At 39.4% G+C, this 21,788-nt stretch overlaps 1 protein-coding gene across 1 annotated transcript in view; it reads right to left on the bottom strand.

Moving 5' to 3' along the window:
• Positions 1-717: 717 nt before the first annotated feature.
• The window catches only part of fat2 (FAT atypical cadherin 2), a 47,176-nt gene continuing 26,105 nt past the window's right edge, over positions 718-21,788 (bottom strand). Inside the window, exons 15-23 of the mRNA XM_051658280.1 lie at positions 20,650-20,787; positions 20,264-20,407; positions 18,462-18,659; positions 16,775-17,576; positions 15,168-15,322; positions 7,197-7,638; positions 5,991-6,150; positions 4,379-4,893; positions 718-2,805 (exon numbers count right to left, since the gene is read on the bottom strand). Of these exons, the coding sequence (XP_051514240.1) occupies positions 2,324-2,805; positions 4,379-4,893; positions 5,991-6,150; positions 7,197-7,638; positions 15,168-15,322; positions 16,775-17,576; positions 18,462-18,659; positions 20,264-20,407; positions 20,650-20,787 (3,036 nt within the window). The 3' untranslated portion in view covers positions 718-2,323. The remainder of the gene's footprint in view (positions 2,806-4,378; positions 4,894-5,990; positions 6,151-7,196; positions 7,639-15,167; positions 15,323-16,774; positions 17,577-18,461; positions 18,660-20,263; positions 20,408-20,649; positions 20,788-21,788) is intronic.

Here is a 21,788-nt window from a genome sequence, read left to right as displayed (position 1 = left end):
TAAATTACAAAAAATAATGGATCACATTCATTTCCAATACCATGTAAAACATGAAAATGTGTAGTTGTGCCTTTAGGCCACATCCACACTTCGTTTGAAAACTCAGTTTCTAAAATATGTAGAAATGGAGAGCATTTTCGAAATGCTCTGTTTTCGGTAGAGGAAAATGCCGTTCCTGTGTGGGTGAGAGGTGCAAACGTATAGCAAAATCTATGCATTTTCAAACTAAACGTATTGCACATGCACCCCATGAAGACTGTTCATGATGATCAAGGGCAGTCAAGCGCCAAAAAAGCTTCATATAAGCATCATAAAAGTACTCTTTATGTCTCATGCACTATATTCCAAGTATTTTGAAACCATATGTTAGCTTTGTGTGAGGAACAGGCTAAAATTTAAGTCATTATTCATGAAAATCTTACCTTGAAAGACTTGCTTGGCAGCTTGTCACCATTCACTTTCATTGTATGGAAAAGCAGCAGCAGTTTGGACATCCTCCTTTTGTGTCCTTTTGTATTCCATATTATTTTAATTATTATTATTTATTTATTTTTATTTTTATTTTTATTTTTTGGCTTGAAGAAAACATTAATTTAGATGTTAACACATGAAGCACATTTTAACTTACATGGTGGGCCCTAAAAACAGTGTCAGCCAGGGTGACGCAAAGCCAAGGCTATACCTTACATAATCCAAATACAACAGAGGGTGCATTCTGTATATTAAACATAATTTTATTTCGATAAAGATATTTCATGGTATTTTCTACAGAGATGAGAAATGGCAAAGACAACAAATTCTCTCACAGAGGAACTCATTTAAAACATGGGATTCATCCCACACTGAATTGACAAAATACACAAAAGGTTACATTTGCATCCGCAACTTAACCATACAAACCACACCAAACTACACAAACAACTGGCAGTTCGTAACAACAGAGAATGATACAGAGGCCATGAACATCACAGTCTCTACAAATACTTGCAACAGCTGCCATTAATATACATAAACACTGAACTATGTCAATTTTGAAACACTACAGACTAAACTACAATAAAGTAGCAATCAATGAAGGAGGGGTGCAGTTTCATTGAGCACATGCAATATAATTTGATGACATGGCCAGTGTGCTGTCAGAGATTTAAAATGAATCACATGTGCCAGCAGTGTTCACATCAACTTTGCATTCAATAAGAAGTGCTGTAATGGAAATCCATATTCATAACTTCTCAAATCAAAACAACAGAATATTGAACCATAAAGACCACATCACTTTTATGAATACAGATCAAAGACGGAATCTCTTTAGAATATAAAATGCAGCTGTTGTGTTTAATGTTCACACATATAAGTTGCTTCTCTCCATCCTAGATGATTTTTCCTAATTTGGCTAATTATTTGTGATCTTTCTCATGATTAGTAAGCATTATGACACTTTGTCAAGAAGCGTAATTGCGCCATAAGAAGCTGCATATGGATTTCCTGTGGCTTGAGTTTGATTGTCTTTGATCACTGAAAACTTCTAACACTACATAACGTCTGCAGCATTAGAAGCTAAAACCAGTGCAGAGTTCACATTATAAATTACCGCATTACTGTAATTACTATTCACCAAGTACTGCAGTTTAGACACATCTCAACAGAAGAGCCAGAAAATAAATTCTCCAGCAACCACTGATATAATTTCAAACACATCAATTTTCACTTATTTTAATTAACTCTAAACCGCTATTTTTGTTGTAGTGAATGTTTGAAAACTGTTCAAATTACATAGCACAATTACTGGTTTCTGTGAGCACATTTGGGGCTTGAAGAAAAACATACCTCAGCTATGCTTACAGAAATAATCAGCTGTCCCACAGCTGGCATTTAACATGATAATGACATGCAACACTACAATCAGTCGTTTAACAAATGTGCTGATAATAATAATAATATGTATATATATATATATTCTAAAAAGAACAGGACGGGGTACGATTGAAGTGACGATACACACTGTAATACCAATTGAGGGCACATAATCTCTAGACAATGTCATTTATAACCATACTGTAGACTTTTTAGGTCATGCAATAATTATAGAGATGTGGAAAGTGCAAACCAGGATAGCTTGATTTTAAACAGATATATCTTTTTCGTTTTTTTTTTCCCCTGAATATGACTATTAATACTGAAAGTCTCAGTGCCTCTGTGGCTTTTGGCCATTGAGCTTCATATACTATATGTAGGACATGACCTTCCCCTCTGTGACCCCACTCACACAAGACCTTTTAAGCCATCCCGGCCACTTGATCCATTGGAGTCCTCAATCTATTGCCTAGAACATCACCTCCTCACAGCTGCCATAGTCACTTTCTACCATATCTGAGCCAGCATAACTCCGAGATGTCCTTCTGGCAGATCCAGCCCGATTGGATCCACTGCTGTCTGCATAGGAAGGCTGGGCCATGCTCAAGCGCACACTGAGTCTCTTATAGCCACTGGAAATGTTGTCCAGGCTGTGAGTGTGCTTAGTAGGGTAGTAACTTATGGCAGTGTACTCATTAGGGCACTGAGAGCTGGGCAGGGGCAGCCCATCTGGCCCCAAGAAGTCATCTAAGTTCTGGTTGCTGTAACAAGGGGGCAATGGAGCACGGCGATCGGCTCGCTCTAGGGGGAACGGGAAGCTTACAAAACGAGAGTTTCTGCGGGACTCGGTTGAAGCGTTTGAGTACGTGCTCTCCACAATGTCAAACTGGGGGAATTCTTGAACGGCTTGAACGGAAGGTCGACCGTAGTAGTCAGGGTCAGCTGGATACACTGTAAATGAGAATTTAGAGGGATTAATGTATTGCTCTTATAGATATACATTTTAAGCTGTTTATTTAAAGGGATAGTTGACCCCAAACTAGAACTTGTTATCATTTACTAAACCTCACAATGTTCCAAACCTGTATGATTTTCTTTCTTCTGTAGAACACAAAAGATGCAAGGAAAATTTTTAGCCTCATTCACCACTGACTTTTTTTTTTTTTTTTTACCAAAAAAGATGCAATGAAAGTCAATGGTGCCTAACATTTACTTTTGTGTTCCATGGAAGAAAAAAGACCCATACAGTTTTAGAAAAACATGAGGGTTAGTGAATTATGTTGAAATATTTATTTTTGGTGAACCGTCCCTTTAACCTTTTAATGTAAAAACCCTTTCATATAAATATAAAAAGGTCAGTAAGTGATTTTATTTGTCCCTTTAACCCTTATATATATAACCAAAAGTGTATATATATATATATATATATATATATATATATACTCATCAAAAGTGTATAGGGTCATTAAAGGAATATTCCGGGTTCAAGTCAAGCTAAGCTCAATAGTCAGCATTTGTGCCATAAAGTTGATTGCCACAAAAATTACTTTTGACTTGCCCCTCCTTTTCTTTAAAAAAAGAAAAAAATCTGGGTTACAGTGAGGCACTTACAATGGAAGTGAATGGAGCCAATCTGTGAACATTAAAATACTCACTGTTTCAAAAGTATAACTACAAGATGTAAATGATATGCATGTTAACATGATTGTAGAGTGATAAAATCACTTACTAACCTTTTCTGTGTAAAGTTATACCCAATTTTACGACTACGTTGCCATGACGATGTAATATTGACAAACCTTTAAATGACTGTAAAAATGACGATTTAGACAAATTTACAACTCAAATAATACACGAGTTTTAACAGATGAATTAATGTTAATGCTTTTATAAAATTATAAATTCATATTTCTGCCTTTCAACCCTCTAAAAACTGGCCCCATTCACTTCCATTGTAAGTGACTCATTGTAATCCAGATTTTTGCTTTTTATAGAGAAAATGACATACAAATCAAAATGAATTTGTGTGGTAATCAACATTATGCCACAAATTCTGTCGATTGAGCTTAATTGTATTGAACCCGGAATATTCCTTTAATGTACTGTAGAATGTGTAGTCCCAGGTGTGCGTTTATAGTAATATTACGACTTTGAACACAGCTCATCCAATCAGAATTTAGAGTGGTAAGTAAATTTTATAAGTTTTATAATTCTTCCTTTATTATGTCATTTTATTCTCAACTATTTAAGAAATGCTGGAGTGTTTAAGATGCAGAATTGTCCTTGAGATTTAAGTATTTCACAATAACAAATGTGATGATTACAGATTTTAAGCCATAGTTAAAAAAAGAGACAGAGCTGGAGAGATGCAGTAAATAGAAGATATAATTGAATACGACACACACATATTTTTCCACTGACCTGCACAAGCATACCCGGTGATTTGTCCTCCACCTGTCTTATCTTTTATAAATTCCAAATTAACTGAAGCTGGAAAAATAGTAAATAAAACTAAAATTCTTACCTTCGTAGTCGTGCTCCCAGTTGTTTTTCATTACAGAATCGTTATCTGAGCTGGAAGATGGTGGTGGGGGTAGATTGGGGGCCACGCTGCAAATCACAGGACCTTGAGGCCTCTGCGATCGAGGCCCTACATGGGGGGCGAGCTCCCGTTGCTCACGAGGCTTCAGTGAACGGAAGGGGCTGTGGTCCAGATCACTTCCTGATCCAATCATAAGGGTGCCGGTCTCCATTGGAGAGCTGATCTCGGTTTCTTTCATCATACTTTTGGTTAAAGTTGGAAAGTAACCATTGGAATCTTGCACACAGCCTGACTTGTGCTTCTTTTTGCTGACGTAGCGTTTTCGGAAACACATAAAGGCCACAACCAGAAGGAAAAGCCCCAATATGCCTGCACAGATCTCTGCAATCTCCATGTAAGGAGGTGACGTGGTGCGCTCACAGTGGATTGAGTTCTCTGCCATTGAACAGACAAAACCGGCGAGACATGGATTTGGAGTGCATGCATCCATTTTACATCTGCAAAGACAAGGAACAATTGACAGAACGTAGGAGGCATGTGGGCCATACTGATCTAGATGTTCTCAAACTGAGTCATAGATACCAGAACTGAATTACCATTTATTGAAAATGGCACATTGGTAGCTAATGCATAACACTAGATTTTACATCAAGATTTTAGGGTAAAAAGTATTTGAATGTATAAGGGAAGGTGTATATCTTAGATCCTGTCACTTGTCAACAAGTTTTTCTCTGTAACCAATTTTTTGCCTTCACTAGTTCATTGTAAATTGTTCTGCAGTGTGACAAATACATTTTTAAAAGTACAAATAATCCATGTAGTCTCTCAATTAGTATGAGGCCAAAGCTGCATGCATAATAATTATGCAAAAAATAATTAGCAACATGCTATATAAAGGGATAGTTCACCCTAAAAATGAAAATTATGTCATCATTCACTCACGCTCATGTTGATCAAAACTCATATGACTTTCTTTCTTCTGTGAAACACAACTTGCTTAAGGCTGAATATTAGCCTCAGACATTTTTTACTTACATTGCATCAAAACTTTCATGTTTTTCACAGGAGAGAGTAAGTGATATGGTTTTGGAATAACGTGAGTAAATTATTTAAATTTTTATGTAAACTATTCCATTATAATATGCCAGTATGCCCATATGTCATCCTGCATGTCCTTTCTCGGTCGTCAATAATGAATATGCATAAACTGAGACTCTGGTAACCAGTTTGGTTTAATGATTTGAAGCTTATGGAGATAAGACACACAGAAGGACACACAGAAGGATTGGAATTCTCACTCCATGACTAATTTGAGCAAGCTTTGGAGTTATATATGAATACGGGTCAATCAATAATGTATTAATTAGTTAACTCAAAGGCACATGGATAATTCTGCGCACAGCGAGTTACAGCTGAACGTAAAATGCACTTAACGCATGTAAGCTTTGTGCACATGTGTTCATGAAAGAGATGAAAGGACTGAATACACAAATATTAATTCTCATGCAAATTAGTCTGATTCTCAATGTCTTCACCAAGGACATGAGGAGGATACATGTGTGTGATCACAAGAGCTCTTCTATGTGAGTCTCACCTGTTTCCAGCAATTTGATCGGAACAGTTGCATGTGTAACCTTGAGTGCTTGGCACGCATAAGCCAAGGGAACAGGGCTGGGATGTGCAAGGATTGACCGTCGGAGCGTCCTTCTCACAGCGAGAGCCATAGAACAGCAATGGACAGCTACAGTGAAACTCTGGTGGAAAAACGTAAAATCATATGTCTTATAGTTCTGCAATAGAAATGGTCAGGCTAGCAAAGATTTATCAATAGGAACTTTTTTGGGCTGAGATCAAAGATGCATTGGAAAGTCTTTTGGATGGAGATACTGTTGAGATTATTATCTCCCTGGCTTTATTTCCATATCTGTGAAGTGCTGCCTAGTTTTCTTGCATATACTCCAATGACATATTGCTGTTTTTCAGTTTTATCTTTCAGACACCATCTCTCAATTTGTTCTCTCTTAAATTGTTAAGGGACTTTTTTAATGTACTAAAATTAGATCCCTTCTTTCCAATTTTATGACATGCAACAAGATTTGAACATTTGAATGCATGAAATAAATTGGGGTGAATTCAATAAACAGTGCCACCTGTTTAGTATGCAGAATTTCAGCTTGAAAGACTGCATTTTTGCATCCATCTGTGATATTTTTCAATTGTTTTCCAATGCAAACATGTGCAAGACGGATGTCTTTGACTGTTGCTCCACATCTCGTTATTTTTTTAGTCTCTCCTGCAGGAGTGCCATGCTTTTCAGACACCATGTCTTATTCACTAAGCATCCGCAGTCCAACTTGACCAGGCACTGTATATGCGCCAGACATATTTTAATTAAATCACTTTTAAACATAATTCAATCTGTTTGTTTTCATTTTTTAGTGATCATGGCAGCAGTAATTCATTAAATTATATAAAATTATGGAGAAGAGCATTATAACTGGGCATATGCACACTTTCTGCATTTTAAAGAGCCAATTCAGGTGCCTGGACTGCAGTGGTGGAGTGATACTGTGCAGTCCCAGTAAGGTTGGTTATGCCAGATCGTGGTAGTCTGCTGCATCCTCCTCAATCTAGCACTCATAACCAGCCTGCATGATGGGGAACTACGGTATATAACTCCCTTAGTGAATCCTTGCTAAAACAATGCAGTCAGTGCATGCAAATAAACAATGCTATTAGTAGGCAGTGGCACAAGTCATTTTTAGTAAATTCCCTCTAAAGAGTAACATTTAATTCCCACCTTCACTGGAGTCTTCAACACAAGTGCCTCCATTCTCACAAGGATTACTGGCACAGATCATTACATCAGAGCAGCACTGGTAGATCCCAAAGAGTCTGCCACTCTGTGGGCCAGTTCCTGGCACCACTTCCTCTCTTCTCATTGTCTCTCCATTGAACTCTAAGCTCTCCAAACAGCCTGTGAAGCCCAGTCGCTGAGCATCTGTGCTTGGATTAGAGCTGGCCAGCACTAGGACCCCACTGGATTGTGTCAGCTTGCAAGGTTGTGGCAGAATGATGGAGTTGGTGTGGCTGGCATCTATGGTTAGTCTCAGGGTTGTGCCATTGACCTCCAGAGAGACATGGTGCCAACGGCCATCAGCAACAGGGTGGTTGGCCACATGCAGGCCAGTAAGGAGCATGTTGCCACATCTATATCTAAACCGCAGCTCCTTGTCCACCAGCTGGATAAACAAACACATATACATTTGGCAACACTTTCAGTTGCAGTCTTGAACGACATCTTGGAAACTGTGCTCATTTGACTCTTTTTATACAAATGTGTGCTCAGTAATTTTTTGGTTGCACTTTACTTTACATCTACTTTCAGTATACTTCCAGTGTACTTACCCAAGAATGTACTGTGTAAGATTAGGTAACTACATATACTTAATATTGGTTAAGGTTAGGGTTGGAGTTAGGTTTCAGGTTAATTACTGTAGTTGTTGTAATTACATAGTACATAAATTTGGAACAGTACTGTAAAATAAAGTGCTACCAATTTTTTTTCTCAATAATGATTTGGAATCTTGAAACATATGCATAAAATCATTACCACTCACATGAGATGAAGACTCATGTCATATCAGTAACTTTATAAAGGCTGTTTTATTCTACATGGAGATGGTCCACACATGGGGGTCATGTGTTAGGATCACATGACCAGCCGAAAAATGACTCGCTTAATCTCAGTAACCGCCCTGTTATTGTACATGTTCACTCATGGATTAAATTAATCATGGCTGGCAGTGAATAGTGTATTTCTACAATCGATTCAGTAACTGAAAACTATTGCGTTTGAATGATGCTGGCCCTAGCGGTCAGTGTAAGTCCAAGACAACATAAACAAAAGTTTGTGCACCTTTCAAATAAATGCTGTATATGATTTAGCTAAATTTCTCTCTTTTGCAATCACACACCTTATATCCAAAACTCCTTCTAAAAGCATTTTAGAACAACTTCAGTGATATAATTAATTTTATGCATGGTATCCAAAAAAAAAAAAAAAGCGTAATTTTAAATTGTGTCATTTCTGCGCTATTAACGGCACCAAACAGTAATATTTTGTTTCTGAACAGGTTTCCCAAACACTCCAATCATCCCGGCTGTCTTCCATTGTTTGGCAAACAAGTAGGATTGCTCAAAAATCACACCGCTGGCAGAGCCCGAAGCTGACATGCCAGACCGCTCAAAAAAAAACAGAGTAATGTTTTGGAAAATGCACAGAGTAGCGTTTATACTGTTTAGGAAAGTCAACCTACGAATGTCTTAGTTGTTTCTGTATATTAAACTGGGATCAGAGAAAGTGTTTTTTCTTTAGCCTGATGTATAAAGTATGTTTGTGGCTTACGTAAAGTTGCATGTTCACGGGTCATGCCCAAGTTGTTGTGAATGGATAAAAAGCCATCAAGGCTCTTTGTTGAGGTGGGTTAGAAAGGTTGTGTTCTTGGACAGTGGGAAGTGTGTGCTCTCCTCACTCTCTCTGTGGGAGATAAGAAGCACTTTGAGCACTGAAGGTAGTTGTGAAAGACAGAGCTCAAGGGAGAACGCAGAGTTTGCTCTCTTTCAACCTCACCAATAACTTCGTGATGCAAAGGCACACTCCAATCAGGAGCATTAGGATGCATGCTGACATTATGCCTCCTCAGCATTTCACCGACAAATAATGGCTCACATATTCATGTATTAGTTTCCTGTTCGGGCATTAAAAAAACATTGCTCGTGTGTACTTCAAATTTGAAAGTATTACACTGATGCTAAGAGTATGCATTATTAAGCATCATCTCCTTCACACCAGACTTTTAATTGCTGCGGCAGAATCTTCAGAGGGTTTTGCGATGTGAGAGCCGAGCACAGAGCCTTTTGCTCTGATCTGATACAAGACAGCCCATGGGATTTGCTCATTTGCTTTCATTGGACGGGGCTGCTGTTTGATTTTGCTGTTCTGGGCTGAGCTGAGTGTGCAGTGCTGGTGGTGGTGGAGATTCTGAGATGAGCACAAAAAGGAAGAACAGCTTTTCCCAGGAGAGCTCATCGGTGGTTAATGTTCAATCTGAGTTTTGGTTCCTTGAGGGCAATGCTGAGTTGGACAGGTAAGAAGACTGTTTATCCTCCAGAGTCCACATCAAAAAAGCATATAGCACATGACCTTGGTTTGCTTGTAAATGGGCTACAAAACAGCAGCTAACTAAACATTTTTCATTGAGCAAGCAAAGTAAAGTATCTTTAAAGGAAGTGAAATTCCTTTCCCACCCATTTATCATTAGCAAAACAGAACTGACAGTGTTTGTCATTAAAAAAGCAAACCCTTGTGAGCTTCCTTCTGTCCTGTCTCCTGTCTACATAGGCAGCTGCCTAAGCACCATTGAGACTGAAGGTGTTCTTGCATTAAAAAAAAATAAACAGCGCTACGAATGGAACAGAACGCATGTGTCTCGAGATGCGTTTTTAAAAGTTGAAGTTCTTTTAACTTTACATGCTGTCTAAAAAATGTGATGCTGAATAAAAGTGAGACACAGCACAATGGTCAGAGATTTCCGCAAAAACACCATCAGTGTGAACAGCCCCTAAGGCAGCATCGTGAGACACAAGAGACACGACTCACAGTTGATCCAATAAAGTTTCCCATAAGCATGTTGCTAAGCTAATAACGCGCTATTATAATAAACATGAAAAATAAATATTCTTTTTAATAGAAAAAGCTATTTTATTTATACTTTTCAGGACTAAATAAAACATAAATGTAATCATTATTTTCACTGAGCCTGTATCTGGTAAGGATTCATGCATTGTTGCTTTAGAAGCTGGCCCAAATAAAGAATTTTAGAAGGAAGCATAATTTTGTGGCTATGATACCATAACATAATATCTAGGAAGGCAGCACACTAGGTTTTGGAACAGAGCTACAGTTCTATGTAGCTGCAAGAGAAATACATTTTTATTAAAGGAATATTCTGGGTTCAATACAAGTTAAGCTCAATCGACAGCATTTGTGGCATAATATTGATTACCACAAAAAAAGCAAAAATCTGGGTTACAGTGAGGGACTTACAATGGAAGTGAAAGGGGGCAAATTTTTAAATGTTAAAATACTCACTTTTTCAAAATTATAGCCACAAGACAAACAATATCCATGTAAACATGAATTTAGTGTGATAAAACCTTTTCTGTGTAAAGTTATAGCCAATTTTACACCTTCGGTGCCATGAAAATGTAATGTAAACAAACCCTTAAACCCTAAAATGACTATAAAAATGACAATTTAAACAAATTTACAGCTCAAATAATACATGAGTTTTAACAGAAGAATTAATGTAAGTGCTTTTATAAAATGATTAGCTTCAAACTTCTGCCTTTAAACCCTCCAAAAACTGCCCCCATTGACATCCATTGTGAGTGCCTCACTGTAACCTCGACTTTTAAAAGACCTTTAGTCGACCTGTTTTTTTAAAGAAAAGAACGGACGAGTCAAAATTAATTTTTGTGATAATCAGCATTATGCCACAAATGCTGTCGATTGAGCTCAACTTGTATTGAACCCAGAGCATTCCTATAAATTCTGTTTTGAAAAGTATAGACAGACACAAAGAGAAAAAAAACAGAGAGAGAGACAGCACACTTTAAACTTTTAGGAAATAAATGGACCTGATGCAAATTTAGTTAGAAGAAAAACTTAATTATTGCGATCAATGCCATCAATGCTCCATGCTCTGACTTCTCACTGCATTAAAGGGTATCAGTTTCACCGTATCTATCATACCACAGATCTTGTTTCTCTTAATAATGTTAGATCGCAGCTGTCAGTATACATAAATGCTACAGCTGCTTAATTGACAAGTCACCTTTTCTTCTCTTTCTCTTGTCAAAGGAGGGTGTGCTCAAATAGGCTTAGTCAATAGGAATTTGCTAAGGTGCACCAGAATGTTAAATCTCCAGAGAAGCACATACATAACTGTGTTATGTACTGTATCTCTATGCAGTGCATGAAGATATATGCACTGGAGATTTCTTGGATGACCATGATTAACAATTCCTTTTAAAGCTCTATCACGGCTCTGGCAAGTTTGTCAGTTTATTTTGTATGTTTTGTCATTTTCTCTCCCTCATGTCTCGCAGGCGTGGCCGGCATGCATGGTCGGCGTTTCCATGAGAACATGATCTGTTCCTTTGCTTTTGGGTCTGTTTGTCTCACTATCATTTGTTACAGAACAATCTAACCAAATATGGACCAAGTGGAGGAATCCACTCTTCGCTCCGCCCTCTCTCAGCAGGATGTCTTGCTGGGACGTCAGCAGGATCAAATCGCTGCCTCGAACTGGGCTTTGGTGATGATGGCTTCGCAGTTCACCGAGCTCACCTCCTTTGTTCAGCAGCTCCGCCTATCTCCTGATGCTGGCCCATCTCAGGAAGCTTCTTTACCGACTTTGGCGGTTCCTCTGGCTACTGGACGCTTTGAAGCCCGCATTCCCCCTCCAGTCCCGTATTCAGGTGAGGTTGAAACTTGCAGTGGATTCCTTCCGCAGTGTTCCTTGTTCTTCACGTTTAAGCCCTCCACTTTCGCTTCGGATACAACGAAGGTGGCCTGTGTTATTACGCTACTCACCGGAAGGGCTGGCGAATGGGGCACTGCCATGTGAGACAACAGACATGCCTGCTGCACTTCCTATCATGCCTTTACCATGGAGCTCTGCTGAGTGTTTGATCGCTCGGCTCAAGGTCAGGAGGGAGTGAGGGTTTTATCTGGACTGTCTCAAAGAGATTGACGAGTATCAGATTATGCAATTGAATTTCACACCCTAGCTGCTTCTTGTGAGTGGAATGACCACACTATGTGGGATCGATTTCTGCATGGTCTTTCCGATGACATTCTGGACGAGATTTATTCTTTGGATTTGCCTCCATGCTTCGATTACTTGGTGGAATTGGCTATCCGATTCGATCAACACCTGACCCTACACCGTCGCTACTTTCCACCAATCCTGGCGACTGATCCTCCTACCCGTTCTGCCTCTCCAGCCAACTCGCCAGTATGATGGCCCGACACTGAGCCTATGCAAGTCGCTAAAACTCAAATCTCATGCAGGGAGAAACAGCAACGTCTCTTCAATGGACTGTGTTTTTACTGTGCTGCTTCTGATCATCTCTCTGCTTCCTGTCCGGTAAAAGACATCGCTCGTCAGTAGAAGAGGGGTTACTGGGGAGCGCAACACCTTTGGACAAAACCCCTGGACTTCGGACACTTCTCCCGGCCCGGCTGCAGTATGGTTCTGCCTGTCACATGGTTTCCACCTTGGTTGATTCCGGAGCTGAAGGGAACTTTATAGATTTCGAACTGGCTTCTAAGTGGTGACTTCTTATGGTCCAAATGGAAAGACCCATCACCGCCCACACCCTAAGTGGCACGCTGCTGTCCAACATCACTCAATCCACAAAGCCGGTCACCTTCATATCTGGGAATCATTCGGAGCAGTTGTCCTTCTACCTTATCCAATCTCCATCGGCAGCAGTAGTGTTGGGGCATCCTTGGTTGGTAACGCACAACCCACACATAGATTGGTCAACCAACACTGTTCTTGCTTGGAGTCCTTATTGTTTGTTGCACTGTCTTAACTTTGCTGTTTCCCCTGTCCAGTCTTGTGTTTTGTTGCAGGATGAACCGGTGGACTTATCCGGAGTACCGTTGACATACCATGACTTGAGGGCCGGTTCGCACTGCGACCCTTCCTCCTCATTGTCTGTACGACTGTGCGATTGAACTGCTTCCTGGCACTTCGCCACCTCGGGGATGGCTGTATTCGCTCTCGGCTCCATGAACTGGCATCTCTGGCAGCCAGTCTCATTCGCCCTTCCTCTTCGCCGGCAGAGGTGGGGTTCTTCTTAGTGGAGTAGGAGGATGGCTTGCTTAGACCCTGTATAGATTATCGGGGACTGAATGACATCACAGTGAAGAATCGCTATCCTTTACTGTTGGTGTCCTCAGCCTTTGAACTCTTGCAGGGAGCATCCGTCTTTACGAAGTTGGATTTACGCAATGCTTATCACCTTCTCTGGATTAGAAAGGGGGATGAGTGGAAAACTTTTTAACACCCATAGGGAGCACTTTGAATATTTGGTTATGCCTTTCGGATTGGTCAATGCCCCTGCTGTCTTCCAGGGGCTCGTGAATGAAGTGCTTAGAGACATGGTCGATCGTTTTGTGTTTGTCTATCTTGATGATATTCTGATCTTCTCCCAGAATATCCAGGACTATGTGCAGCACATCAGGCAGGTGCTTCAGAGACTGTAAGAAATTCAGCTGTTCGTCAAGGCAGAGAAGTGTGCTTTTCATGCACAGTCGGTTCCGTTCCTGGGGTTCATCATTTTGTCCGTGGGAGTGCGCATGGACCCGACTAAGGTGACCTGAGACTGACATGGCTCCGGTGAGTTTGTCAGTTTGTTTTGTATGTTTTGTCATTTTCTCTCCCTCATGTCTCGCAGGCGTGGACGACATGCATGGTCGGCGTTTCCATGGGAACATTGATTGTTGCCCGTGGGAACGCTGATCATGCCACTGATTAGCATGCCGAGCAACACCTGTTCTCCTCTAATTCACTCCCTTCTTAAGTCTGTCGTGTTCTCGGTATCTTGTTGTTTGATGTTGAGTACTAACCTCACTCTCTCTGCCTAGTTGATCCTGTCTTGAGTATCTGTTGGTTGCCCGCATGTCGGGTGTGTGGTTGCCTTCCAGTATTGCTGCATATCAGCTGGTCTTCCAAGGAAGATACCTCGCCTCTGCCCGCGTGTGGGGAGTTAAGTTCGCTCATCTCTGCTGGGCGTTGTTCTGCATTTCACTAGCTTCAATGGAGGATTCTACATATTTGTTCCTGACTTCCACAATGCACAAACTCATCCTACGAATAAACTCTTCACGGATTGCCCCTTGCGCGACTACGACACGCATGCCATTGGAGATCGCTTCCCACTGCTGCAACCGGTGTCAGGATTTTCAACATTCCTCAACCCAATGATGTTGCAAGCAACATAAAATTGAATATTCTATTATGATGTATAAATGAGGCATCCTTTGGGAGAGATGTCATGGGATTTTGAAGTAGAGGTCGCAGTTTCAAGTGGTGCTTGGCGCATTCCTTATACAGTATGACTCACAATACATAGAATCTAACCATTTTTCCTTTGTGTAGTAACTTAAAGATTAGGTGTTGTACTAAAGCATCAAAGCTACATTAGACCAGTTAAATAAACAAATACTCAAAAAGAATCTTAACTGGGCCTTTGGGTCAATGGAGTAAAAGCACACAGCCATGAATTTGTCATAACACTCATTTCATATAAAAAGGCTGATTCATCACTGGTGTGCTCAAAGGTTGGTTTGAAAACCACTTCAAAAGTTCTTTTCATTCCTTTCTGGAATGTGCTCTTAAATGTTAACATGTCTAATTCGCATTTAATCATTCATGAGAAATACAACATGTTTCTAAAGCAAAGTAAAAAAGTAAAGCGCTTAATGAACCTCCAATTTGTCACAGGGTGGAATAAAGTTTGCTGTGATCAGTCCATTGTTATCAGGTTGGCAAACATATTTGCCTTTGTATTTACCTTGCTTAAACATACATCAATTCATGCACATCCTAAGTAAGTTAGAGCTTGTGTGTCACAGACATAATGTTGTTTTTTTTAATTTTATTTATTTTTTTTTAATTGGAAACTGCCGTACCTCTAATGTTCCCCAGTCAGAGGCATTGGTGGTCATTACTGTGCCTTCAGTATCTGATGTCTTGAGTCGAAGAGACAGATGGAAGTTCTGATTGTCCTCTTCCATTTGATAGAGGTATTTCAGATAACCCTTGCCATCAAATCTCACAGCAGATTCTGCAATGTAGGAAGCATAAGTTGTAAATACATTTGGTAAAATGTGAATCCATTGGCTTATTGTTAAATTATTAATGGCATTAGGTTAAGTACACAGTATTTCAGTCATAAGTTAATGTAAAGCATATTTTTTTTCTCACTCCTTAAAGGAGCATTCTGGGTTAAGCTCAACTGACAGCATTTGTGGCATAATGTTGATATCCACAAAAATGTATATTTTTATTTTGTCTTGTACCTCCTTTTCTTTGAAAAAAGCAAAAGCCTGGGGTTCAGTTGTACCAATCTGTAAACGTTAAAATAGATTTAAAAAGTTTTAAATGTATAGCCACAAGAAATAAACAATATGCATGTTAATATGATTTTAGTGTGATAAAATCGCTTATTAACCTTTTCTGTGTAAAGTTTCACAGAACGACTAAACCCAAAAACCAAAAAACGACCATAAAAACTATGATTTAAACGACTTTACAGATCAAATCATACGTTTTAACAGAATAATTAATTTTACGATTCACATTTCTGCCTCTGAACCCTCCAAAAATTGGCTCCACTCACCTTCATGGTGAATGCACCACTGTCACCTACATTTTTAAATTTTCAAATCGTTGTGTTGCCAAGGCAACGAAGCTGGACATAATTTTACCCAGAAAATGTTAATAAACGATTTTATCACACTAAAATTATATTAACATGCATATTATTTAAGTCTTGTTAACACAGGCAACACATACTGTCAACTGACCTTAACTTTTATTTAACCCAGAATATTCGATTTGGTGATTAAATTAATAGTTCACCTAAAAATGAAAAGTCATCATCACTTACCCTCATTGTTCCAAATCTGTGTTTTTCTTTCTTTGTGGAACACAAAAGAATATTTAGCAAAATATCTAAGCTGCACTTGTCCATAAAATAAAAGAAGCCGGTGGCCAAATCTCATTCATGCTTTTGTGTATTCAAACTGGTTAATGAAACACAGGAGAACCAATGGCATTTAGCGACACTGACATGTTTTAAAGTGCCAATTTTAAATTTGTATTAGCGAAAATGAGTTTTGAAATTTCCTCTATAGGACGGATGGGAAAATTTCAATGACGGTCAATTTTTATTTTGATAAAAAGTAATGTACGCATATGGCTTCAGAAGACCTGAAATATAGTGAAATATAACTTTATAGTGCTTTTGTTGTCCTTTTTGGAGCTTGACAGCCCCAACCTCCATTATATTGGAAATTGGACAGCTTGGACATTCTTTAAAACTTTTCCTTTTGTGTTGCATGGAAGGAAGGAAAATGTGCAGGTTTGGAACAACCTGGGGGTAAGTGAAGAATTTTCACATTGGAATGAACTACTCCTATTTAAGGAACAGTCAAAATAAAAATAATATTCAAGGCCTCTGGGTCTGTCTATTCCTCAGTGGAATTCAGAATAAGATGGTGATCTAGTGGCCTACCATTGCAGGAACAAACACTCTCCCAGCTGTGCTGTGGTGTGATGAAGTTAGCTCGTGCTGTGGCATAGTTACTCATTCTCCCCTCTCTCATCACTACTGAGTTTCTGCAACCCCGTGGTGGGCACCCAACACCCACACAACCATCATGCTTCAGTCTCAGAACATTCAAACCTAGTGAATCTTCCACGGCCGAGAGGACCCCAGTCAGTCGGTGAGCAGGCACGGGCTGAACCGAGCCATCCTGAGCTCGGCGGACCAACAGTACCTCCATGTTGACAGAGTTTGGCTTTTGTTGCAAGCTGGCAATGTGCAGCTCTTGTCTGGGTATGTTGAGCTCCAAGCCCAGGTTGCGTTGCAGGCTTCTCCAGTGATCAGCTACAAACTCCTCGGCCGAAAGACCAGCTAACTGCAACGTGAAGCCTTGATCCAGAGCATGCTGAGAAGCAGCCCAAATGTGAACCTTCACCCCAGCCCAGACACTAAACTTCCCATCCGACACACTCACATTTAGGTGATACAGGCCTGGATCCAGGTCCTTCTCTACAATAATCTTTCCATCCACTGTGTCCACAGAGAACAGGCCTCTTTCCAGGGCATCAGAGATGAGTTTGTAAGAAAGGATGTCGTGTGGATCTTGATCGGTGGCGTGTAGCTTTCCGATCACCCGTTTCGAGAACATCCCCCCAGCAGTGGTGATGAACACCTCTAGTGGAGTCACAGTGGGTGGATATCTACTCTGCTCTGTGATGTTGATCTTCACCACACATATAGAGGAGAGCGGAGGGTGCCCGTTGTCAGTGACCTGTGGAGATGATATTTATGTGATGAGTGAAAAATATATTTTTGTGAAGTGTGAACAATACACTGACCTTTGAAGAGTCGCTTTAAATAATTTAAGATGTTATTTAAAATCACTGGGTTTTGGGCAGATTGTGAGAACTGCACCACATGTCATATTCTATTTAAAGGAATAATTCACCCAAAAATTTAATTTCTGTCATCATTTACTCAACCTCATGTTGCTTATACCTGTATGACTGTCTTCCGCAAAACAACAGGAGATGTCATTTCCATAAAATGCAAATGAATAAGGACCGGGGCTGGTGAGTTTCAAAATAATAAGCACCATTAAAGTATCATAAAATAATTCCATCCAACTTGTGCAATATATTCCAAGTCTTCAGAAGCCACATACTAAAATAAAATGCAATACAAACAATACAGCTTGACAAACCATGCAAGATCTAATGGTGTTTGGCATCACTTACGTCTTGATGCACCATATTTGAATGGATGCACACACAAATGTGATTTGAGAGCCTGCGATGGAGGGCAAGATTTTCTGTAATTTAAACATGAATTTTGGTTTGATCCTCAAACAAAACTATTGAATGTCTTCAGAAGACTTGGAATATAGTGCATGGTTTACATGGACTACTAATATGATGCTTTTTCTGGTCATTTTTGGAGCTCAACAGACACCATTGCTGTAGAAATATGGGGGAAAAACAGCATAAATCCTTCCACCTAACTTTTCCTTTTGTGTTCCATGTAAGAAAGAAAGTCATACAGGCTTGTAATGATATGAAGGCGAGTAAAAGATTACAGAATTTCCATCCATACCTTTAAACTCCAAATGGGCATTTCATGTGTTGCTTGTAATTGTAGTTTGTATGAAATGTTTCACCTGGATTTTTAGCAGATGCTGAGGCTTGCTTGTCTTCATCAGTGGGGAGGATATGGACAGCAGTCCTCCTTGGTCAATGTGAAAGCTCTTATCCTCATTTCCTGAGACAATATGGAAGGAGAAGGGAGGGCCGTTCTGAGGCGTATCTCTGTCAGTAACCAGCAGCTGCAAAATTCCACTGCCCACAGCCTCTCCTTCCTGTCAGACACAAAAACACCATTAATCAACCCACAAATGCACAGAAAATAAAGTCTGATGTAAAACAAAGCTGTAGCTGTCCTTACTTGAGAGTAGACAAACAAATAACATAGGTCTGTTGTTTGTATTGATAAAGACGATTGCTCGAACAGGACATGCTCGCTGGTTACCATGGGGTTCATTCCCTCTAAGATATTACTGTATTTTATCACTGTAGCAACAGTAGTTGTGTCATGGCAGACAGTGGTAAATAATAAAAATTGTTGGACGTGAATAACCATGATCAGTCCACCCTGGTGTATGCCTGTTCAAATCAATAGCGTATTTCTTTAACGGGACCAGCATTTCAGTTCCAGATTTTTTGCAAACAAAATATCAAAGCTTAAACAAACACTACAGTCCAATTCTACTGAAATGAAAACACAGTAAGAACAGATGGAGATTTTGATCATGCTGTCTGCATTTCTCAACAAAGCGCTACCATTTGTACAGCGTGTACTCCTTGTCTCCTTCAATCTGGCACAACTAGAACAGGTAACTGAAACAGAGTACTCGGCTGGCAGAGATGAGCCTAATTGTTACTGACCACCTACATGGTGCCAAATAGCCGGTGCACTCTGAAGACCCAGACACCTTGGGTGGGGTAAAATGGGGTGTGAAAATATTTCTAATTCAGCAGAGTTGGCCCTATAATTAGAAGCAATGAATCTGGCTGACTCCGAAGGGGTAAACAGCCTGTTTAAATACTGCCATAGAAAAAAATGGCAAGGAAACAAGTCTATAGCTCTATTAGACATGGCTGTTTGGCTCCTTAACTTGAACTCTTGCCCCTCTATGCTTGTGCTTAGAGCAGAGATAATATGTAGGCTGTTCTGAAACCTGAGAAATGCTGCCTTCACAGGCAGTATAAGAAGGTAGGAAGGCATCAAGGCATGTCCGAATCCAATAGTTGTGTAACATCCTGTCTCCTAAGTTGCCTTCATCTGGTTGGTTTTTGAAGACAGCATACTCAACTAAACAAGACTCTAATTTCTTTTGTGATGTCATTACGATGTTTCACAAACATGGCAGAGCCATTATTTACCATTTACCTAAAACATCGGCCATAACAAATGACTGAGTTTTTTGTTTTGTTTTTGCAGATCAGTCAGACGTCTGTTTGTTGTCTAATTGACTGGTTCTTTTTGACAGAATACACCCAGTCAGAAATCAGACTTGAGATTTTTTCAATCAGATCATCCAACATTGATGGAAAATACAAAAATGTAAAAAAAGATTCTCTATGATTCTATTTAGTTTTCATTCAGATTGCAGAGCACATTTTCAGTTTGTTTAATTTTCACGTTTGTGCATATGTTCGTTTTTTTGTATTTTTTGGTTTTTATTTTAGTTAACGAACATATTTTGTCATTGCTTGTTTTGTTCTTTGTGCTTATTTTCATTAATAATAGTAAACTTGGTTTGAAACTAGTTTCCTAAGGAGTTACCTTCATACAAAAACACTGTCTGTAAAGTCGTGGACTGACTGAAGGCAGCGAGGCAGAAAGGCAGCTGCCTTACGATTTCGGACACAGCCTAAACTGTGCCAAAGCAAGTGTCTTTACCTGAAGAATGAGGCTGTGATTGATCTGTGAGAACATTGGTGGGTTGTCGTTGACATCAGATACAGTCACTGTCACCTGTACAGCAGAGGATAATGGGGCATCACCCTCATCGGCTGCTTGCACAGTTAATGAGTAGTGTGTTATCTGAAATGGAAGAGACCATGTCAGTGGGATTATGAAGATATGTACATCCTGACACGAACATTCAATACCAGCAGTCAAATGATTAAAATTTGATTAAAATGCTCTGCTCTGATCAGTGGATTCATCACAGACACAACTGAATCCCTGATAAAACAAGCTGGTACGTGTTATGGCTGATGATTCTGGAATGCCATCTAGACTTGCCCTCGTGCTTCTCGAAACTGAATAGAGAACATGCTCACCTCTTCCCTGTCCAGCATGGAGCGCACTGTTATGTGGCCCATGCGAGGGTCGATGTTAAACTGCTGCTTGGGATTACCGCTCACGATGGAGTAGACAATTAAGTTGTTTGGGGGCCCATCAAAGTCAACGGCTGTTACCTAAGATCAATGCACAATGAACAACAGACAGTGGTATTAAAGACCAGAGTTGGGTGTAATCTTATTACAAAGTAATTAGTTACAGTGATCTAATTACCTTTTTATCCAAAAGTAGTGTAATGCATTTCAGTATAAATCTGTGTAATTTTACTGACTTTCAATCAAGTTATTTGCTTTTAAGTACATTACTTAGGTTACACACATTTCTAAAATAATATTATTTATGTATGCATTTAAAACATGAATAGCTTTCATAATATGTTGTCTGTTTGTGGTCCCGTGGCAGCTGAAAAGGCAGGGATAATGAAAAAAAAAATGGAATGATTCACGGAAAAGCAGAATTCTTTTAGTGAATATTGTTTTAGAAAGTAACTTAAAAGTAAAGCAATTTGTAATGTGATTACTTTTACATGAAGTAATTATTAAAGTAATCTGATTACCATTTTAGATAATTAATTAGTAATTTGTAGCGGATTACTGTTTTTGAGTGACTTACCCAACACTGATAAAGACCTCATGAAATAAAAATTGACGTTTTGTAGCTTTTAGTCTGTCTGTTATCTTTGAAGGCATCTATATGTTATCGTACTCCTAAAAGTTGACAAAATGAATCTTTAAAAGATATATGCATTTCAAATGTAAAAATTTTCTCTTCTGGGAAAATGGACTAAAAATGTTTTGTCCAATCAAAATGCTAGAATATCTCAATCGACTAGCAAGTAGCAAATCATGGTTCATTACTGTGATGTTAGCTAAAATCAATTGGCTATTTTACAAAAAGGGATTAGCCAAGGTGGTCTTTTCAGCAGAGAATGTGCACTCGTCAAGCGATTTCAAGGAGTCCTTAAGCATATCTTTTAGGCTCTGAATTAATGCAAATTCTAACCCAGCGGTCTGCATCAGACACAACTAAGAACTGAGCAGACTTTGAGTACTGATATGCAATCACCATTAGCTTTATTCAAAATGTTTTTCTGATCACTTAACTGACAGATGCAGTA

This window comes from Myxocyprinus asiaticus, chromosome 27, assembly GCF_019703515.2.
Source record: "Myxocyprinus asiaticus isolate MX2 ecotype Aquarium Trade chromosome 27, UBuf_Myxa_2, whole genome shotgun sequence".
NCBI lineage: Eukaryota > Metazoa > Chordata > Actinopteri > Cypriniformes > Catostomidae > Myxocyprinus > Myxocyprinus asiaticus.
This window is presented reverse-complemented; position numbering and strand designations above follow the sequence as displayed.